This window comes from Ranitomeya variabilis, chromosome 3 (assembly GCF_051348905.1).
Source record: "Ranitomeya variabilis isolate aRanVar5 chromosome 3, aRanVar5.hap1, whole genome shotgun sequence".
Classification (NCBI taxonomy): Eukaryota; Metazoa; Chordata; class Amphibia; order Anura; family Dendrobatidae; genus Ranitomeya; species Ranitomeya variabilis.
In genome coordinates this window covers 454,922,797-454,945,243 of record NC_135234.1, presented here as the reverse complement: position 1 = coordinate 454,945,243, position 22,447 = coordinate 454,922,797, and the positions used below count along the sequence as shown (strand labels likewise).

Here is a 22,447-nt window from a genome sequence, read left to right as displayed (position 1 = left end):
TTTAAAAAAAACCCACAAAAACGGATCCAGCAAAAAAACGGATCCATCGTATCAGTTTTTCACATCGGATCACATTGGATCCGTTTTTTTTTAATTCGCCGTATTCTGCCTGACGGCAAAAAACTGATGTGTGAAAGTAGCCTAAGATGACATAGCAGAAACCTGATGATAGATTCCCTTTAACTTTTGACAATCTTTTCAATGCCAATTTTAACCCTTGTTCAAAGGTGATGTAATACGGAATGTATAGAAAATAAAATACAGCAGTAAGCCACAGTATAGGTGTACTGTCAAATTGTTACAGTAAAACAGTTGTGCAAAAAATTGACATGCAGAGTTAAATGTCTGCACTTTATCACATTTTGTATTTTTACATCTTTACCAAAATTAAACCCACTTCCCAAATATGATGTGATTACAAATGTTAGGTACTGTAGGTAGATTGTAGACTGGTAGATTGTACAGATGTGAAATTTATCTAGTAAAACAAAATAAATTACACATCTATTTTACTAGTTACATTTCACTTATGCACAATCCACCAACACAGAAAATTACCCACAATCCAATTATTTAACCACAACTGTCTATATCAATGTTTTCTAAACTCCATTCCTCAAAGATCCCCCCAGATCATGTGTGCAGGATTTCCATAGTGTTGCTCAGATGTATGAATTCCTGATGCCTTGATGATACTTACACCCAGGGTCGGACTGGCCCACTGGAGAACCGAAGGATTTTCCGGCTGGCCCAGGCACTGACACATGCTGGAATACTGTCCAGCGGCTGCCTAGGTCCCCCACTGCTTCACGGGCCCCCAGCCAGTGGTGTGTCGCTAATAGCGGCACACCCAGAAGCTCTGGGGCCCTGAGTCAGAGGGGCCCGCCCGGGGCAGCTGAGCAGCAGCTGGAGATAGAAGCCTGTCACCGCTGCTAAAGAGAAATGAATATTCATGCTTCCTCATGGGTGTGGAGAGGAGTGAGTATTCATTTCACTTTAATAGCTGGCAGTGTTAGCCGCAGGCTGAGGCTAACACTGCCCGCATGTAAAACTGCATTGGGGTCCCGGAGGTGCAGGCGGCTAACCCTGAGGAAAATTGGCAGGCAGGGAGCGATCCCTGCAGCTTGGCAGCGAAGCGGAGCTGTAGGGATCCGATGTCATCCTGCTTCCTGCCCGCTGCCCTGCGCTTCCTGTCTGACACAGCATGACTTGATGATGTTATCATTCAGCGCGGCTGTTTCAGAGAGAAAGCTGCTAGCGATGAAGATGCTGCCAGGACGTGCTGCAGCTGCGGGGAGCGTGCGGGTAGGTGAGGTTTGCTGTGTCTCCGTTTGCCTGCGTGAGTTTATGTGGTGCGGTGCTGTGTGTGTGTGTGTGTGCGGGTGTGTGAGGTGCTGTGTGTGTATTGGAGATGTGGGTGATGGAGAGAGCAGTGATGGGAATGGTGGGGGAGAAGGCAATGTTGGTGGTGGTGGAAAGGATGATGGGGGTGGTGGAGGAGGAGGCAATGATGGAGGTGTTGGAATGGCAAAAAACCAAACTCAGATAACTCGGAATCCTAGAGAAATACAAAACCAAAAAGAACCAAGGATCCCTAAAATTTAACCTTTATTAAGACAATTAAAAAAGACTCTATTGCTCATAAAAGGGGTAAAAAGGCATACAATGTACCTACACCACCCTATATAATACTCTAAATAAATACTGCCTAGCAGTGGAGGTAGGCACCCTACTTTACTGCGGTCGGCGCCCCCACTCCTCGGCGGCTCACCCTATTGATACCCTAATAAATGCCTATAATAATAGAAACCTGGTGAGCCCTAGGTGCAATCCCTGGAAGACCAACTGCCTAACAGTGGAGGTAGACACCCTAATTTGCTGCGGTAGGTGCCCCCACTCAACGGTGGCTGACCCTAGTGTCTCTCATAAACCCTAAAAATAGGATAGACAAAAGATGATGTCCCCAATACACCATTGGTGCCCGTAGAAATAAGAAAAAAAGAAAAAAATGAAAAAATAACCAGAAAAAATTAGTAAAACAAAAACAAATAGTGTGAATTGTATTTATAATACTAGCACCCAGAGGGGAGGGAATATTGTAAGGCACAATGTCTATACGTACAGTGAGCTGAATTGGCCCACAAAACATAAGTACGGGTAACCAGAGTGTAACAATACACATTAGTCCAAATGAATGTTTATAAATGTATATCAAGCACCAGAGTGCCCTCAAGAATATAGATATAGAGTATGTTATTTATATTCCTCTATCAACTATAGCAATCTCATCTCATTTAGCCGTATCATATTCGACATAAAGAAGATGAATATTCAAATGAATATGTTTATACATATGCATTCCTATGACTCAATAGTCAAAAGGCTAGTGACCGGCATCCTATAATCTACAACGAGATGCATATACTCCGGGTAGTGAGAACATAACAACAGTCACTAGTAGATGACACTTGGAGGAAAGCCCACCAGTCTATAAACACCAGTGGGTTAAAGGACTCAATCGTCCTGCTCACACAGATAGAAAAAATCAAAGAATCTACTCATCTGCTTGCTGAGAGCTCCCATCGTGTTAGTCCTGCGATTATCCGGAGTAAAAAGTAGTTAAATCCAGATGAACATGATCAACATCTATTAGATGGTCCCCAAACATCTAATAGATTTTTTCTATCTGTGTGAGCAGGACGATTGAGTCCTTTAACCCATTGGTGTTTATAGACTGGTGGGCTTTCCTCCAAGTGTCATCTACTAGTGACTGTTGTTATGTTCTCACTACCCGGAGTATATGCATCTCGTTGTAGATTATAGGATGCCGGTCACTAGCCTTTTGACTATTGAGTCATAGGAATGCATATGTATAAACATATTCGTTTGAATATTCATCTTCTTTATATCGAATATGATACGGCTAAATGAGATGAGATTGCTATAGTTGATAGAGGAATATAAATAACATACTCTATATCTATATTCTTGAGGGCACTCTGGTGCTTGATATACATTTATAAACATTCATTTGGACTAATGTGTATTGTTACACTCTGGTTACCCGTACTAATGTTTTGTGGGCCAATTCAGCTCACTGTACGTATAGACATTGTGCCTTACAATATTCCCTCTGGGTGCTAGTATTATAAATACAATTCACACTATTTGTTTTTGTTTTACTAATTTTTTCTGGTTATTTTTTCATTTTTTTCTTTTTTTCTTATTTCTACGGGCACCAATGGTGTATTGGGGACATCATCTTTTGTCTATCCTATTTTTAGGGTTTATGAGAGACACTAGGGTCAGCCACCGTTGAGTGGGGGCACCTACCGCAGCAAATTAGGGTGTCTACCTCCACTGTTAGGCAGTTGGTCTTTCAGGGATTGCACCTAGGGCTCACCAGGTTTCTATTATTATAGGCATTTATTAGGGTATCAATAGGGTGAGCCGCCGAGGAGTGGGGGCGCTGACCGCAGTAAAGTAGGGTGCCTACCTCCACTGCTAGGCAGTATTTATTTAGAGTATTATATAGGGTGGTGTAGGTACATTGTATGCCTTTTTTCCCCTTTTATGAGCAATAGAGTCTTTTTTAATTGTCTTAATAAAGCTTAAATTTTAGGGATCCTTGGTTCTTTTTGGTTTTGTAGGTGTTGGAATGGGCAATGATGGGGGTGGTGGGAGAGAAAGTAATGATGGTTGTGGTGGAAAGGACAATGATGGTAGTGGTGGAAAGGACAATAGTGGTTGTGAGGGATGAGGCAATGATGGAGGTGGTGGAATGGGCAATGATGGGGTGGTGGGAAAGAAAGCAATGATGGAGGTGGTAGAAAGGAAAATGATGGTAGTGGTGGAAAGAACAATGGTGGTAAGGGAGGAGGCAATGATAGGGGTGGTGGGTGAGAAGGCAATGATGGGGGTGGGGGAGGACAATGATGGAGGTTGAGGGGGGATGCATTATACTTTGAGGGGACTACATTATATTCTGTGGGGGAGCTGCCATATATTCTGTGTGGGGGCTGCATTATTCTCTTGGGGGCTACATTATATTCTGGGGGCTACATCATACTATATGAGGGGGCTGCATTATGCCCTATGAAGTTGCTACAGTATATTCTATGGGGGTCTGCATTACACCTTATGAGGGGGTTGCATTATACTCTGAGGGGGCTACATTATATTCTGTGTGGAGGGGCTGCATTATGCTGTACGAGGGGGGCTTCATTATACCCTATGAGATACTGTATGAGAGGGGGCTGCATTATACCCTATGAGGGTGCTACATTATATTCTATGGGGGCCTGCATTATACCTTATGAGGGGGTTGCATTATATTTTGTGCGGTGCTGCATTATAACCTATGAGGGGGCTGCACTATATTCTATGAGGGGCTGCATTATATTCTTTGAGAGGGGCTACATTATATTCTGTGAGGGGGCTACATTATATTCCATGAGGGGGCTGCATCATATTCCATGAGGGAGGTTACATTTGAGGGAGCTACATTATATTCCATGAGGGGGCTACCCCAACCCCTACTACATAATTAAGATGTGTACTACCTTATATTATACACTGATATTAGCGTGTTTTACCACACAATTGGCGATCTTGTATTTATTTCTATGTAGTTACATAGTGGGTCCCAAGAATGATTTTCTCTGGCGGGCCCAAGGTGCACCAGTCCGACGCTGCTTACACCACCTGTGAAATACTAAGGAATGCTGAAAAACTAACTTGTGTGGGGTCGTAAGGATTAGAGTTTGGGAAACACTCATCTAACTCAACCACACTTTCTGAGTTAGACAGTTGCAGTAGTTAAATAATTGAATTTTGGGGAATTCTCTTTTATTTCTCTCCCTTCACAAAAAAGATTGCACAAGAAGTGCAAAATTTCGGTACAGTCACTTGTGACCAACAAGCTCTCCGACTGACACAGATTTCAATTTTTTTCCTGCAAAAAAATAATGTGCTGCCTTACTTCTGCTTTCTAGTGCATTGTGAATGAAGAAAAAAATGTGTAATTGCAAATCAAATGTGGTAACACAAATGCCATATACACCATATCACTCAGTGTCGGACTGGGATGCCAAGGGCCCACCTGTAACACTGACTTTGGAGGCCCACCTGCATACAAATATTACACTACACTCATTCACAAATTTACCTACCGTATTTTTCGGACTACAAGACGCACTTCCCCCCCCCCAAAAAAGGGGGGAAAATGGGGGGTGCGTCTAATAGTCGCAATGCAGGCTTACCGTGGCGGCAGAGGTGCGGTGGCAGAGGTGCAGTGGCAGAGGTGTGGCGGCAGAGGTGTGGCGGCAGACGTGCGGGGATGAGGAGGCGCAGTGAGCGGGGTCCCTTTCCCCGGTGAGGTGATGCAGCAGCCCGGTAAGCAGCAGAGCCGGGTGAATCCTGTTGTTAGCGGTGGTGGCGGCCATCTTCTGGAGGCCGCGCGTGCGCAGATGGAGCGCTCTGCTTCCCGGGGCTTCAGGAAAATGGCCGTGGGATGCCGCGCGTGCGCAGATGGGGATCGCGGCGGCCATTATCCTGAAGTTCTTGGCTTCAGGAAAATGGCCGCTGCGATCTCCATCTGCGCATGCGCGGCCTCCCGCGGCCATTTTCCTGAAGCCCCGGGAAGCAGAGCGCTTCATCTGCGCACGCGCGGCCTCGGGAAGATGGCCGCCACCACCGCTAACAACAGGATTCACCCGGCTCTGCTGCTTACCGGGCTGCTGCATCACCTCACCGGGGAAAGGGACCCCTCTGACACCATACCTCTCACTGCGCCTCCTCATCCCAGCACCTCCTCATCCCAGCACCTCCTCATCCCTTCACCTCTGCCGGTAACCACTGCTGCAACCCTCCTATGGACACCAGGCCGTGGCGTCGCCCACCTAAGCAGGAAGGGACCCTGCTCAGGTGCACACCATACCGCATCACCCCACCTCTGCCGACACCATGCCTCCTGTGACCCTGCTTTGCCACCGCCAGCCCTCAGGTAAGATACTGTAAATTCGGACAATAAGACGGACCCCCATCTTATAAAAAATCTTTTTTTCTGCAATTTTCACCCCAAATTTGGGGTGCGCCTTATGGTCCGGTGCGTCTTATAGTCCGAAAAATACGGTATATCTCTATATAATAGCAAACTGGGTAGTTTGATTAATGAATGATGAGATGTTGCTTTTCTGTACAGAAGCAATTAAATTATGCCAAGTAATGCTCATACAGTGTGGTTGGGGGCCCAGACCTACACAGGGGCCCACCGGGGATTCCCCTGTTACCCTATGGGCCAGTCCGAGCCAGATATCACTGATCAATCACATTGAATCTGGCACTGCTGCTAGCACATCTACTATTTCTCTGTCTCCCTACCAATTGAATCTTTATATTTGTTGCAGACTACTATTCTCACTGCTGCAGTTGTACAACAGACACTGAATGTAGTATTTGGACAGTGTTTTATGGCTTTCTCTTTCTACCTCTTTCTCTGAGCTGTGAGCACTGATGTTCTCTCACTATTCTAAAATCTCCCTAAAATGTCTGCTGCATTCCCTGCTTAGAATTTTATACAGGCTTTGATAGAACCTCCTGTTTGGCTGTGCTATACTATGTAATGTGATAGCTACCAGTCATTAGGGGGATGTCTGTGCAGTTGTGATCATGTTAGCTTTATGTGGCTGTTGCAATCTTCTGCAATGTGTAAAAAATTGACTCGCATTTTTCTATGCAATTTGTGCAAATCAATTAAAAAATTGTTCAAATACACCAGGAACTTAACATTTTATAAAATTTGACTCAAATTTAAATTGCATTGAATAGATTTGCACATCTCTATATGGCAGCCATCATCACTGGTGAAAGAGGGCAGGAGAAGGTGAGAAGCTATTTTTTTCTGCCATCTGGTTTGTTAGTACAACAATCCTGTTCCTTATAATATGCTGGCCTGAAACAGGATAGTATACCGACAGAGCAATTTGCAGAACATATCCATGTAAATTAGCTGTCTCTGTAGCACAACTCTTTCCATGTGTTCTATTAGAGCAAAGGAGAAATCCACCCTTATATTACCTAGCAGGACAAGGAGTGGCCATTTCATATACTATAGTTCCCCGACAGAGGACCCTACGGTAAAATATGTATCTGACTACAAGTTCCAGAAAAGCCAGACGTGTTGAGACATCCCTCATAACTCAGGTTTTATACGTTTTGAAAGTATACCATCACTACAACAATATATTGTTTTCTCTACATACCATTTTAAGCTTTTAGGTGTAGGTTTAGCAAAAAATAACATTTAAAAAAAATTTTTTAGGGCCTGTGTCTAACCTTGAAACACTGGCTTCTTTTTCTAGTAGCTAGCTGATTTCAAAAGTGCAGTACAAATAGCTAATTGTTATAATAAGAATTTACTTTGCTTAGGAAAACATGGCAGGCATGTATGCTGAGTTTTATGTGTGTTATGGGTTTGGGTACCATCCAATTGCAATGCACCAACAAAGGGTAATTTGTTCTGAGTAGTCTTAGTAAAAACTGTCAGACTTAAAATGATAAATGGTGTAGTCTATTACTCTGTGGTTGAGATACTTCTATCCAAAATGAGAGCCAACAATGTCATCGCTCACAGCGTGTCTAGAAAGGACACTTGATTTAAAACTATTTGCCCAGATGTAGTGTGCAAATAACACAGGAAGTATGCAAGAAATCTCTAGCAATGCACATGATCAGGGCTAAATTCACAGATAATTTTGCCTTAAGAATTAAATAATGAACACGCCCCAAAAGACTATCCCGCTGCGGTCTTTTCACAGCTCCCCTGCGCATTCACTACATTTTGCAGGGAAAGAGCTGTGACATTGTCCATGTGGTCTTGAAAGTGAAAAAACTGTTTTCCTACAAAATGAAATGATTATGCAGAGGCAAAGTCAAAAGCAGCACTGGCTACTTTCTGATTCAAGGTTTCTCCTTGTGGAGTGGGACATGCCAAGCCTGGCATGCCAATGTGAGAAGATTTTTAAGACTTGCAATGCTACTCTGGGAAATTAGATATGCAAATTGTCTCTTCAGAGAGGAAGAGGACTAGAACTCTACTGCCACCTATTGGAAGTAGCTATTCTAAAAGTCAATATCGACCCTTTAATGAGCCTTGGCACATGACTTATGATAAAAGCCAAACCAGAATCTCAATTTGTAGACACCGTGTTATGGGGTGCTGCCCCTCGTCAGTGCAAAGTGTGAGATCTGGTTTGGCTGAGTGAGAGGCGTCTGACCGGGATCAAAAGGGTAATGTTTCTCCTTATGGAGAGTGATATGCCAATCAAGGTGGTGAGAAAAAAATTCACTGGCAGAAAATGTTCTCACAGGTGGCATCACAAACTGCTGCCCTAGGAATTGAGCCTCCATTTTATGCATGTTATTGCAAGTGGAAGAAATACTGAATGGTGGCACTGCTTTATAATGTTGCAAGACTCCACAGCTAGACCAGATTATCACTCATCTAGGTATAATATAACGTACCCTTTCCACTGGGGACAGATAATGCAATGGATTTGGCTATTGATGAAGCCCGTAGATGCACACATTGATAGCATAGCATAAAAATGTTTTTATTGCTAATAGGTATCAGGCTCCCTCTTTACTATAAGGGCACATGCATATATTGGCACACAGAAGTGTATGAACTGAATAAAAACGTCATATGTCTCTCTATATAATTTTTATAGAGATTCAAAATTCCTCTTACAGACTTGTGGCTGCTGTATTATTGCTCTGAACATAAAATATAAAATTATGTAACCCATATGGTAACTGCTACAAAAATAATGGAATATAAAACAATCAAAAACCCGTATGTACCCTGAAATGATATACTGCAGAGATTCGAGTATAAGCAGAGTTTTTCAGCACATTTTTTGTCCTGAAAAAGCCCCCCTCAGCTTATACTCGAGTGAGGGTCCCAAAAGCGGGAGGGGGAGCAGCAGCGGCAGAGCAGCGGGTCACAGGAGGCAGGAGCCGGCTGCAGAGGCTAAAGCCTGTGCTCGCTGCTAAAGAGAAATGAATATTCACTGCGCTCGAAATGAATATTCATTTTTCTTCAATAGCCCGCTACTTAAGGGAATGAATATGCACTGCCTTCCATACCCATGTGCAGTGAATTCATTCACTTACAGTGCCTTGCGAAAGTATTCGGCTCCCTGGAACTTTTCAACCTTTTCCCACATATCATGCTTCAAACATAAAGATACCAAATGTAAATTTTTGGTAAAGAATCAACAACAAGTGGAACACAATCGGCAAGTTGAATTAAATTTATTTTAAATTTTTGTGGAAATTCAAAAACTGAAAAGTGGGGCGTGCAATATTATTTGGCCCCTTTACTTTCAGTGCAGCAAACTCACTCCAGGAGGTTCATTGTGGATCTCTGAGTGATCCAATGTTGTCTTAAATGCCTAATGATGATAAATATAATCCACCTGTGTGTAATCAAGTCTCCATATAAATGCACCTGCTCTGTGATAGTCTCAGGGTTCTGTTTGAAGCACAGAGAGCATCATGAAGACCAAGGAACACAACAGGTAGGTCCGTGATACTGTTGTGGAGAAGTTTAAAGCCGGATTTTGATACAAAACGATTTCCAAAACTTTAAACATCCCAAGGAGCACTGTGGAAGCGATCATATTGAAATGGAAGGAGTATCATACCACTGCAAATCTACCAAGACCCGGCCGTCCCTCTAAACTTTCATCTCAAACAAGGAGAAGACTGATCAGAGATGCAGCCAAGAGGCCCATGATCTCTCTGGATGAACTGCAGAGATCTACAGCTGAGGTGGGACAGTCTGTCCATAGGACAACAATCAGTCATACACTGCACAGATCTGGCCTTTATGGAAGAGTGGCAAGAAGAAAGCCATTTCTCAAAGATATCCATAAAAAGTGTTGTTTAAAGTTTGCAACAAGCCACCTGGGAGACACACCAAACATGTGGAAGAAGGTGCTCTGGTCAGATGAAACCAAAATTGAACTTTTAGGCAACAATGCCAAACGATATGTTTGGCATAAAGGCAACACAGCTTATCACCCTGAACACACCATCCCCACTGTCAAACATGGTGATGGCAGCATCATGGTTGGGGCCTGCTTTTCTTCAGCAGGGACAGGGAAGATGGTTACAATTGATGGGAAGATGGATGGAGCCAAATACAGGACCATTCTTGAAGAAAACCTGTTGGAGTCTGCAAAAGACCTGAGACTGGGACAGAGATTTGTCTTCCAACAAGACAATGATCCCAAACATAAAGCAAAATCTACAATGGAATGGTTCACAAATAAACGTATCCAGGTGTTAGAATGGCCAAGTCAAAGTCCAGCCCTCAATCCAATCGAGAATCTGTGGAAAGAGCTGAAAAATGCTGTTCACAAACGATTTCCAACAAAGTATTAAGTTAAAGGGGCCGAATAATATTGCACGCCCCACTTTTCAGTTTTTGAATTTCCACAAAAATTTAAAATAACCAATACATTTTGTTCAACTTCACAATTGTGTTCCACTTATTGTTGATTCTTAACCAAAAAATGACATTTGGTATCTTTATGTTTGAAGCATGATATGTGGGAAAAGGTTGAAAAGTTCCAGGGAGCCGAATACTTTCGCAAGGCACTGTAAGTAGCGGGCATACGTGATGTCCCGGTGGCTGCAGGAAGCCGGCGGCTGCAACTACTGTGCCTGCTATTTAAGATAAATGAATATTAATGATTGTGAATATTATTTTCTCTTTAGCAGTGGGCACACAAGATCGCCCCGCCTCCGCAGCTGCTGGCATCAGAACAAGACACTGCGAGGGAGCGCATGGATGGTAAGTAGGATGGTTTATTTTTTTAACATTTTTCTGCTGGGGCAATGCTTACCAGGATAGGGATGAGGAGCATGCAGAGCAGGATAGGGATGAGAAGCCATGCATACAAGGATAGGGATGAAGAGTCATGCATACAAGGATAGGGATGAGGAGCCATGCATACCAGGATAAGGATGAGGAGCCATGCATACCAGTATAGGGATGAGGAGACATACAGACCAGGATAGGGATGAAGAGCCATGCACACAAGGATAGGGATGAGGGGCCATGCAGACCAGGATAGGGATGAAGAGCCATGCAGACAAGGATAGGGATGAGGACCCATGCATACCAGGATAGGGATGAGGAACCATGTATTCCAGGATAGGGATGAAGAGACATACATACAAGGATAGAGATGAGGAGCCATGCATACCAGGATAGGAATGAAGGGACATGCATATCAGGATAGGGATGAGGGGCCATGCATACCTGGATACGGATGAGGAGGCAGTGCATAACAGGATAGGGATGAGGAGCCATGCAGACCAGGATATGGATGAAGAGCCATGCATACCAGAATAGGGATGAGGAGCCATGCATACCAGGATAGGGATGATGAGCCATGCAGATCAGGATATGGATGAAGAGCCATGCAGACAAGAATAGGGATGAGGAGCCATGCAGACCAGGATAGGGATGAAGAGCCATGCAGACCAGGATAGGGATGAAGAGCCATGCAGACCAGGATGGGGATGAAGAGCCATGCATACTAGGATAGGGATGAGGAGGCCATGCATACCAGGATAAGGATGAGGGGAACAATGCATACCAGGCTTATACTAGAGTCAATAAGTTTTACCAGTTTTTTGTGGTAATATTAGGTGCCTCAGCTTATACTCAAGTTGGTTTATACTTGAGTATATACGGTAATTAAAAACTAATCACATTACAAAATGCTATCTTAAAGAATGAGCAATTAATTATATTGTAAATATAAACTGAAAGCAGTATATATAAAATATTTATGTGCAGTACATCTACTCAACAATTTATTTGCTTTGATCATTTCCTTGATATGATCATGGAAAAATAAATAAGCCTGTCTATAGTTTTGTTCTTGTGATTTGAGAAATATGTTCTAGGGTGATAAAACTAAGAGTGTCACTTATAGAGAAGGATCTGGGTGTACTTCTAGTCTACAGGATAGACAACAGCATGGAATATCAATCAGCAGCTTCTAGGGTAAGTAGGATAGTAGGATATTGTCATGTATTATTGTATAAGAGTGATGAAACAAGGACATAATACCTCCACTTTACAAAGCATCAGGAATATGCAGTTCAAATTTGGGCACCCGTTCATGGAAAGGATGCCTTGGAGTTAGAAAAGATAAAAAGAAGAGCCACAAAAATCATAAGTGGTATTATCTGTGGAATAGTCTAGCTACCTACATGCTTTTTAGAAGAAAATAAGAAATAATTATGTAAATATGTAGAAGTTCTTTTCTGAATGTTCTGTTCAGTGGATCGGCAATTGCGATCCGTATTGAAAGATTAGCTCTTTTGATGGAGACTCAATAAAGCACTGTGGTTGTGCATGTGCCCCTTTCCATATCTCTTTCCCCGTTCCTCTATTGAATTCGATGGACATTTATCTTTTTTTCAACAGCATTAACTTTGCAAATATGAAACTTAAGCCAGTAAAGTCAGTAATGTTAGTAAGTGAAAGGCGAAGACTGTGCAGTGCATTGTAGGAATGGATGTTTGTGGAAATATATACTTGATGGAGAACATACTTTGGTATGTTCCTATAGGGGATGCCGCACCAGCAGTCATACCTGAGCTAAAAATAAAGACACCAGTGAGACATGGTAAGTGGAGAGGCGGTAACTTGGTATATATTTTGTATTATGACCCACTAACTTCAGGTTATCTGAGTATGCTACCTTAACAGTGATAAAAGAGGTGGTTCAATCTAACAGTAATTTATAGACATATCATTTTGCATGATATTCTGGTGTAATAATTTCCGCATCATACAGTGCACAGTTGATGCATTCAGGAATGAATCTTTAGGTCCTGTGCCTTCTCAAATCCTTAAATATAAGAGTGCTCCTCTAGCAGACTGCCCGCCTGCCCGTCTTGACAAAGCCTTTTGGCCTATATAATATGGTTCTTGGCAGTGCAAGTTTGGAACAATGACTAAATAAACTCCAGATAATAACATATGCTGATCTTTTTCATATGTGAAGAGATTCTTACCCCAGTCAGTTTATTATTTGCAGTTGATTTATCCCTTGCCAAGTGAACTAAGGATAGGAGACAGAGTTCGGGTGTCCCTTGTTTGTCAAGTGCTGCTTCTTCATCGCTATCCATGCTGCGGCTCAGAAGATGTTCATTTTCAGAGGAGGCATCATTTTCACTGGGCAAAGATGATAAAACAATTTACTTTTACATTCTGCATATCACAATTATCTCCCGAAATCACCTATTGCTTCATACAATGAAATGTGAATTAGAGAAGTGGCAATAGGTATCATTCTATAAAATGGAGGCATGTTCTTATTGCTGAGTTGGGGCACAAACTTTCAGAAATTACTTTAACCCCTTCACCCCCAAGGGTGGTTTGCACGTTAATGACCGGGCCAATTTTTACAATTCTGACCACTGTCCCTTTATGAGGTTATAACTCTGGAACGCTTCAACGGATCTTGGCGATTCTGACATAGTTTTCTCGTGACATATTGTACTTCATGATAGTGGTAAAATTTCTTTGATATTACCTGCGTTTATTTGCAAAAAAATGGAAATTTGGTGAAAATTTTGAAAATTTTGCAATTTTCCAACTTTGAATTTTTATGCCCTTAAATCACAGAGATATGTCACACAAAATACTTAATAAGTAACATTTCCCACATGTCTACTTTACATCAGCACAATTTTGGAAACAAAATTTTTTAAAAAAAAAGTTGACCAGCAATTTCTCATTTTTACAACACCATTTTTTTTTTAGGGACCACATCTCATTTGAAGTCATTTTGAGGGGTCTATATGATAGAAAATACCCAAGTGTGACACCATTCTAAAAACTGCACCCCTCAAGGTGCTCAAAACCATATTCAAGAAGTTTATTAACCCTTCTGGTGCTTCACAGGAATTTTTGGAATGTTTAAATAAAAATGAACATTTAACTTTTTTTCACAAAAAATTTACTTCAGCTCCAATTTGTTTTATTTTACCAAGGGTAACAGGAGAAAATGGACCCCAAAAGTTGTTGTACAATTTGTCCTGAGTACGCCGATACCCCATATGTGGGGGTAAACCACTGTTTGGGCGCATGACAGAGCTCGGAAGCGAAGGAGCGCCATTTGACTTTTCAATGCAAAATTGACTGGAATTGAGATGGGACGCCATGTTGCGTTTGGGGAGCCCCTGATGTGCCTAAACATTGAAACCCCCCACAAGTGACACCATTTTGGAAAGAGGACCCCCTAAGGAACTTATCTAGAGGTGTGGTGAGCACTTTGACCCACCAAGTGCTTCACAGAAGTTTATAATGCAGAACCGTAAAAATAAAAAATCATATTTTTTCACAAAAATTATTTTTCGCCCCCAATTTTTTATTTTCCCAAGGGTAAGAGAAGAAATTGGACCCCAAAAGTTGTTGTACAATTTGTCCTGAGTACGCTGATACCCCATATGTGGGCATAAACCACTGTTTGGGCGCATGGGAGACCTCGGAAGGGAAGGAGCGCCGTTTGACTTTTCAATGCAAAATTGACAGGAATTGAGATGGGACGTCATGTTGCGTTTGGAGAGCCCCTGATGTGCGTAAACATTGAAACCCCCCACAAGTGACACCATTTTGGAAAGTAGACCCCCTAAGGAACTTATCTAGAGGTGTGGTGAGCACTTTAACCCACCAAGTGCTTCACAGAAGTTTATAATGCAGAACCGTAAAAATAAAAAATCATATTTTTTCACAAAAATTATCTTTTCACCCCCAATTTTATATTTTCCCAAGGGTAAGAGAAGAAATTGGACCCCAAAAGTTGTTGTACAATTTGTCCTGAGTACGCTGATACCCCATATGTGGGGGTAAACCACTGTTTGGGCGCATGGGAGAGCTCGGAAGGGAAGTAGCACCGTTTGACTTTTCAATGCAAAATTGACAGGAATTGAGATGGGACGCCATGTTGCGTTTGGAGAGCCACTGATGTGCCTAAACATTGAAACCCCCCACAAGTGACACCATTTTGGAAAGTAGACCCCCTAAGGAACTTATCTAGATGTGTTTTGAGCGCTTTGACCCACCAAGGGCTTCACAGAAGTTTATAATGCAGAGCTGTAAAAATAAAACAAAATTTTTTTCCCACAAAAATTATTTTTCAGCCCCCAGTTTTGTATTTTCCCGAGGGTAACAGGAGAAATTGGACCCCAAAAGTTGTTGTCCAATTTGTCCTGAGTGCGCTGATACCCCATATGTGGGGGGAACCACCGTTTGGACGCATGGAAGGGCTCGGAAGTGAAGGAGCACCATTTGGAACGCAGACTTAGATGGAATGGTCTGCAGGCGTCACATTGCGTTTGCAGAGCCCCTAATGTACCTAAACAGTAGAAACCCCCCACAAGTGACACCATGTTGGAAAGTAGACCCCCTAAGGAACTTATCTAGATGTGTGGTGAGTGCTTTGACCCACCAAGGGCTTCACAGAAGTTTATAATGCAGAGCCGTAAAAATAAAACAAAAATTTTTTCCCACAAAAATTATTTTTCAGCCCCCAGTTTTGTATTTTCCCGAGGGTAACAGGAGAAATTGGACCCCAAAAGTTGTTGTCCAATTTGTCCTGAGTGCGCTGATACCCCATATGTGGGGGGAACCACCGTTTGGATGCATGGGAGGGCTCGGAAGGGAAGGAGCGCCATTTGGAATGCAGACTTAGATGGAATGGTCTGCAGGCGTCACATTGCGTTTGCAGAGCCCCTAATGTACCTAAACAGTAGAAGCCCCGCACAAGTGACCCCATTTTGGAAACTAGACCCCCCAAGGAACTTATCTAGATGTGTTGTAAGAACTTTGAACCCCCAAGTGTTTCACTACAGTTTATAACGCAGAGCCGTGAAAATAAAAAATCTTTTTTTTTCCCACAAAAATTATTTTTTAGCCCCCAGTTTTGTATTTTCCCAGGGGTAACAGGAGAAATTGGACCCCAAAGGTTGTTGTCCTATTTGTCCTGAGTATGCTGATACCCCATATGTTGGGGTAAACCCCTGTTTGGGCACACGGGAGAGCTCGGAAGGGAAGGAGCACTGTTTTACTTTTTCAACGCAGAATTGGCTGGAATTGAGATCGGACGCCATGTCGCGTTTGGAGAGCCCCTGATGTGCCGAAACAGTGGAAACCCCCCAATTATAACTGAAACCCTAATCCAAACACACCCCTAACCCTAATCCCAACAGTAACCCTAACCACACCTCTAACCCTGACACACCCCTAACCCTAATCCCAACCCTATTCCCAACCGTAAATGTAATCTAAACCCTAACCGTAACTTTAGCCCCAACCCTAACTTTAGCCCCAACCCTAACTGTAGCCTTAACCCTAGCCCCAACCCTAGCCCTAACCCTAACCCTAATGGGAAAATGGAAATAAATACATTTTTTTTATTTTTCCCTAAGTGGGTGATGAAGGGGGGTTTGATTTACTTTTATAGCGAGTTTTTTAGCGGATTTTTATGATTGGCAGCCGTCACACACTGAAAGACGCTTTTTATTGCAAAAAATATTTTTTGCGTTACCACATATTGAGAGCTATAAATTTTCCATATTTTGGTCCACAGAGTTATGTGAGGTCTTGTTTTTTGCGGGACGAGTTGAAGTTTTTATTGGTAACTTTTTGGGCACATCACATTTTTTGATCGCTTTTTATTCCGATTTTTGTGAGACAGAATGACCAAAAACCAGCTATTCATGAATTTCTTTTGGGAGAGGCGTTTATACTGTTCCGCGTTTGGTAAAATTGATAAAGCAGTTTTATTCTTCGGGTCAGTACGATTACAGCGATACCTCATTTATATTATTTTTTTAATGTTTTGGCGCTTTTATACGATAAAAACTATTTTATGGAAAAAATAATTATTTTTGCATTGCTTTATTCTCAGGACTATAACTTTTTTATTTTTTTGCTGATCATGCTGTATGGCAGCTCGTTATTTGCGGGACAAGATGACGCTTTCAGCGGTACCATGGTTATTTATATCTGTCTTTTTGATCGCGTGTTATTCCACTTTTTGTTCGGCGGTATGATAATAAAGCGTTGTTTTTTGCCTCGTTTTTTTTTTTTTTTCTTACGGTGTTTACTGAAGGGGTTAACTAGTAGGCCAGTTTTATAGGTCGGGTCGTTACGGACGCGGCGATACTAAATATGTGTACTTTTATTGTTTTTTTTTTTTTAGATAAAGAAATGTATTTATGGGAATAATATTTTTTTTTTTTCATTATTTTGGAATATATATATATATATTTTTTTTTTACACATTTGGAATTTTTTTTTTTTACTTTTTTACTTTGCCCCAGGGGGGGACAATACAGATTGGTGATCTGCCAGTTTGCATAGCACTCTGACAGATCACCGATCTGAGAGACGTGCAGGCTGCTTCACAGTGCCTGCTCTGAGCAGGCTTCTGTGAAGCCACCTCCCTCCCTGCAGGACCCGGATCCGCGGCCATCTTGGATCCGGGTCTGGAGCAGGCAGGGAGGGAGGTAAGACCCTCGCAGCAACGCGATCACATCGCGTTGCTGCGGGGGGCTCAGGGAAGCCCGCAGGGAGCCCCCTCCCTGCGCGATGCTTCCCTGCACCGCCGGCACATCGCGATCATGTTTGATCGCGGTGTGCCGGGGGTTAATGTGCCGGGAGCGGTCCGTGACCGCTCCTGGCACATAGTGCCGGATGTCAGCTGCGATAGGCAGCTGACACCCGGCCGCGCTCCCCCCGTGAGCGCCGCCGATCGCGCTGGACGTACTATCCCGTCGGCGGTCATACGGGCCCACCCCACCTCGACGGGATAGTACGTCCGATGTCAGAAAGGGGTTAATCTTTTCATGAAATCTATGATAGAGAGATAGATGACGATAAGATAGATACAAAATGGAAAAAAATGAGGCAGTACAAAATGCAAAAAAAAATGCAAAGAATTAAAAAATCTCATGGTGCAAGCCTCCTGGATGAACAATCCCATAATTTGATAGATATATAAAGATGAGAAGTGGCAGCACTCCATTAATAGGTAAAAAGTATGAAGTTTACTAGCCCATATGGAGACGCTTCACTTCTATCACAGAACCTTTCTCTTGCTTGAGGACCTAGGACGTTGTTTAGGTCATCAACAATGTTTTGGTCCAAGGTCCTCAAGCAAGTGAAATGTTCTGTTGTCACACAACGTGAAGGAAAGGCTAAGTGCAACACGAAGGGATAAGGCAAAGGGAACCAAACACTAGGGAAGGGGGAAGTGGAGGCCCCTAGACAGATCTAATGTCACTCTGTCTGGCCTATTGTCTATATATAGGTTCCGCACCTATTGCCGAGCAGGATACCTAATCCCCGCCTGACCCTGGCGATAAACCCTGCACCGAGAAGGACAAAATGAGCACTAGTCAATCCTCACTACCTCTAAAGACAACTGGTATAGACAAACGAAACAAAAGGAACACTTAACTTGAGTAGACTCAGAGAAAAACAACAAAGTTCTCCAAACTCCAAAGAGGACGCTAGGCAACCTCTACAGCTCCAAGCCTCAACAGGTAAATACAAATGGAAATATCACAGCAAGTTGGGAGTTATAAACACCCAAATCCAGGTGTGACCATTAGAGCTGGGGGCAGGGCCGGACTGGGACTAAAATTCAGCCCTGGCATTTGAAGTTACACAGGCCCACTTGTCACATGGTGACTGTATAATATCTTTGTACACTTGTAGGCAGGGCCGGTTTTAGGCAAAGTGGGGCCCTAGGCAAAGTTTAAAATGCGTCCCCAAATGCTAACATATTGCACATCACACAGAAGCCTTTCTGTTGTATTTACGTGCGCTGAGTTCAGGCCGCTAAACGAGTTTGATCGACAATACTGAAGTTGTTCAACGCTTGTTTCCCGGCCTCTTTCCACCAGCTGAGGAATAATGATGAGACAGAACGATCACTAATAGATCACCATACAGTATCATGTTTTCAGCAGCACATCTACAGTTTACACTGGCAATGTGCTGCTGACAACAAGGCTTTTTGTTCCAGCAAAAACAATCCGAATATGCAGCATTTTACTTGTTTAGTAAAATACACCCCATAGTCCTCTATATATTATAATGTGCTCCATAGTCCTCCATATAGTATAATACACTCCCTATAGTCCTCCATATATTAAAATACACTGCTCAGTCCTCCACATAGTATAATACACTCCTCATAGTCCTCCATATAGCATAATACAATCCTCATAGTCCTCCATATAGCATAATACAATCCTCATAGTGCTCCATATAGTATAATGCACCGCCACAGTCATCCATGTAGTACAATTCACTTCCCATAGTATAATGCACCCCATAGTTCTTCATATAGTATAACGTATTCCCCATAGTCCTCGATACAGTATAATGCAGCCCACATATAGTATAATGCAGCCACCCCAGAGTATAATGCAGCCACCCCAGAGTATAATGCAGCCACCCCAGAGTATAATGCAGCCACCCCACAGAGTATAATGCAGCCACCCCAGAGTATGTAACCCCCATAGAATATAATACAGCCCACCTCCCCATAATATATAATGTAGCCCCCCATAGAATATAATGCAGCCCTCCATAGTATATAACGCAGCCTCCCCCATAGAATATAATATACCCCCACAATAGTATATAACACAGCCACATAGTACATAACATGGCCTCCCCCATAGAATATAATATACTCCCCATAGTATATAGCAAAGCCCGCATATTATATAGCACAAACCGCATAGTATACAGCACAGCCTGCATACTATAGCACAGCTCGCGTAGTAGATAACACAGCCCACACAGCAGTATTCAGCACAGACCACACAGTAGTATACAGCACAGACCACACAGTAGTATACAGCACAGCCCACGTAGAAGTATACAGCACAGTCCACACAGTAGTATACAGCACAGCCCACAGAGTAATATATACAGCACAGCCCACAAAGTAATATATACAGCACAGCCCACAAAGTAATATATACAGCACAGCCCACAGAGAACTATATACAGCACAGCCCACAGAGAACTATATACAGCACAGCCCACAGAGAACTATATAAAGCACAGCCCAGAGTACTATATACAGCACAGAGTACTATATAAAGCACAGCCCAGAGAGTACTATATACAGCACAGCCCAGAGAGTACTATATACAGCACAGCCCACAGAGAACTATATACAGCACACAGTAGTATACAGCACAGAGCACAGCCCACAGAGAACTATATACAGCCTACAGCACAGAGCACAGCCCACAGAGAACTATATATAGCACAGAGCACACAGTAGTATACAGCACAGAGCACAGCCCACAGAGAGCTATATACAGCCCACAGCAGTATACAGCACAGAGCACAGCCCACAGAGAACTATATACAGCCCACAGCAGTATACAGCACAGAGCACAGCCCACAGAGAACTATATATAGCACAGAGCACACAGTAGTATACAGCACAGAGCACAGCCCACAGAGAGCTATATACAGCCCACAGCAGTATACAGCACAGAGCACAGCCCACAGACAACTATATATAGCACAGAGCACACAGTAGTATACAGCACAGAGCACAGCCCACAGAGAGCTATATACAGCCCACAGCAGTATACAGCACAGAGCACAGCCCACAGAGAACTATATACAGCCCACAGTAGTATACAGCACAGAGCACAGCCCACAGAGAGCTATATACAGCCCACAGTAGTATACAGCACAGAGCACAGCCCACAGAGAACTATATACAGCCCACAGCAGTATACAGCACAGAGCACAGCCCACAGAGAACTATATACAGCCCACAGCAGTATACAGCACAGAGCACAGCCCACAGAGAACTATATACAGCCCACAGCAGTATACAGCACAGAGCACAGCCCACAGAGAACTATATACAGCCCACAGCAGTATACAGCACAGAGCACAGCCCACAGAGAACTATATATAGCACAGAGCACACAGTAGTATACAGCACAGAGCACAGCCCACAGAGAGCTATATACAGCCCACAGCAGTATACAGCACAGAGCACAGCCCACAGAGAACTATATACAGCCCACAGCAGTATACAGCACAGAGCACAGCCCACAGAGAACTATATATAGCACAGAGCACACAGTAGTATACAGCACAGAGCACAGCCCACAGAGAGCTATATACAGCCCACAGCAGTATACAGCACAGAGCACAGCCCACAGAGAACTATATACAGCCCACAGCAGTATAGAGCACAGCCCACAGAGAACTATATATAGCACAGAGCACACAGTAGTATACAGCACAGAGCACAGCCCACAGAGAGCTATATACAGCCCACAGCAGTATACAGCACAGAGCACAGCCCACAGAGAACTATATACAGCCCACAGCAGTATAGAGCACAGCCCACAGAGAACTATATATAGCACAGAGCACACAGTAGTATACAGCACAGAGCACAGCCCACAGAGAGCTATATACAGCCCACAGCAGTATACAGCACAGAGCACAGCCCACAGAGAACTATATATAGCACAGAGCAGTATACAGCACAGAACACAGCCCACAGAGAACTATATACAGCCCACAGTAGTATACAGCACAGAGCACAGCCCACAGAGAACTATATACAGCCCACAGTAGTATACAGCACAGAGCACAGCCCACAGAGAGCTATATACAGCCCACAGCAGTATACAGCACAGAGCACAGCCCACAGAGAACTATATACAGCCCACAGCAGTATAGAGCACAGCCCACAGAGAACTATATATAGCACAGAGCACACAGTAGTATACAGCACAGAGCACAGCCCACAGAGAGCTATATACAGCCCACAGCAGTATACAGCACAGAGCACAGCCCACAGAGAACTATATATAGCACAGAGCAGTATACAGCACAGAGCACAGCCCACAGAGAACTATATACAGCCCACAGTAGTATACAGCACAGAGCACAGCCCACAGAGAACTATATACAGCCCACAGCAGTATACAGCACAGAGCACAGCCCACAGAGAACTATATACAGCCCACAGTAGTATACAGCACAGAGCACAGCCCACAGAGAACTATATACAGCCCACAGCAGTATACAGCACAGAGCACAGCCCACAGAGAACTATATACAGCCCACATCTCTTCTCTTCCTCCCCTCACCTCCTCCGAGAATGGCCCCACAGTCCAGAAAAAAAAAACCTCTCCTCACCTCTCCTCGTGCCCAGCGTTGCTTCCTGGTTCCTGCTCCTGTCTCAGCAGCTGCAGTCTGCCCGGGACACAGCAGGTGCGCGATGATATGACGTCATCGCGCACCCGCAGTGTCAGAGGCAGAGCGGGGAATGATGGGAGAGGAGCG

The 22,447-nt window shown here is 43.4% G+C and overlaps 2 protein-coding genes across 7 annotated transcripts in view; one reads left to right on the top strand and one right to left on the bottom strand.

The window, feature by feature from the left end:
- Positions 1-22,447, top strand: part of LIMS1 (LIM zinc finger domain containing 1) — a 1,169,472-nt gene that overhangs the window by 490,523 nt on the left and 656,502 nt on the right. The gene's annotated exons all lie outside the window — the stretch shown is intronic.
- Positions 1-22,447, bottom strand: part of EDAR (ectodysplasin A receptor) — a 203,266-nt gene that overhangs the window by 15,184 nt on the left and 165,635 nt on the right. For all 5 annotated transcript variants that reach the window (XM_077296576.1, XM_077296577.1, XM_077296574.1 and 2 more), the window contains exon 10: positions 13,105-13,264. In XM_077296576.1, coding sequence (XP_077152691.1) covers positions 13,105-13,264 — 160 coding nt within the window. The remainder of the gene's footprint in view (positions 1-13,104; positions 13,265-22,447) is intronic.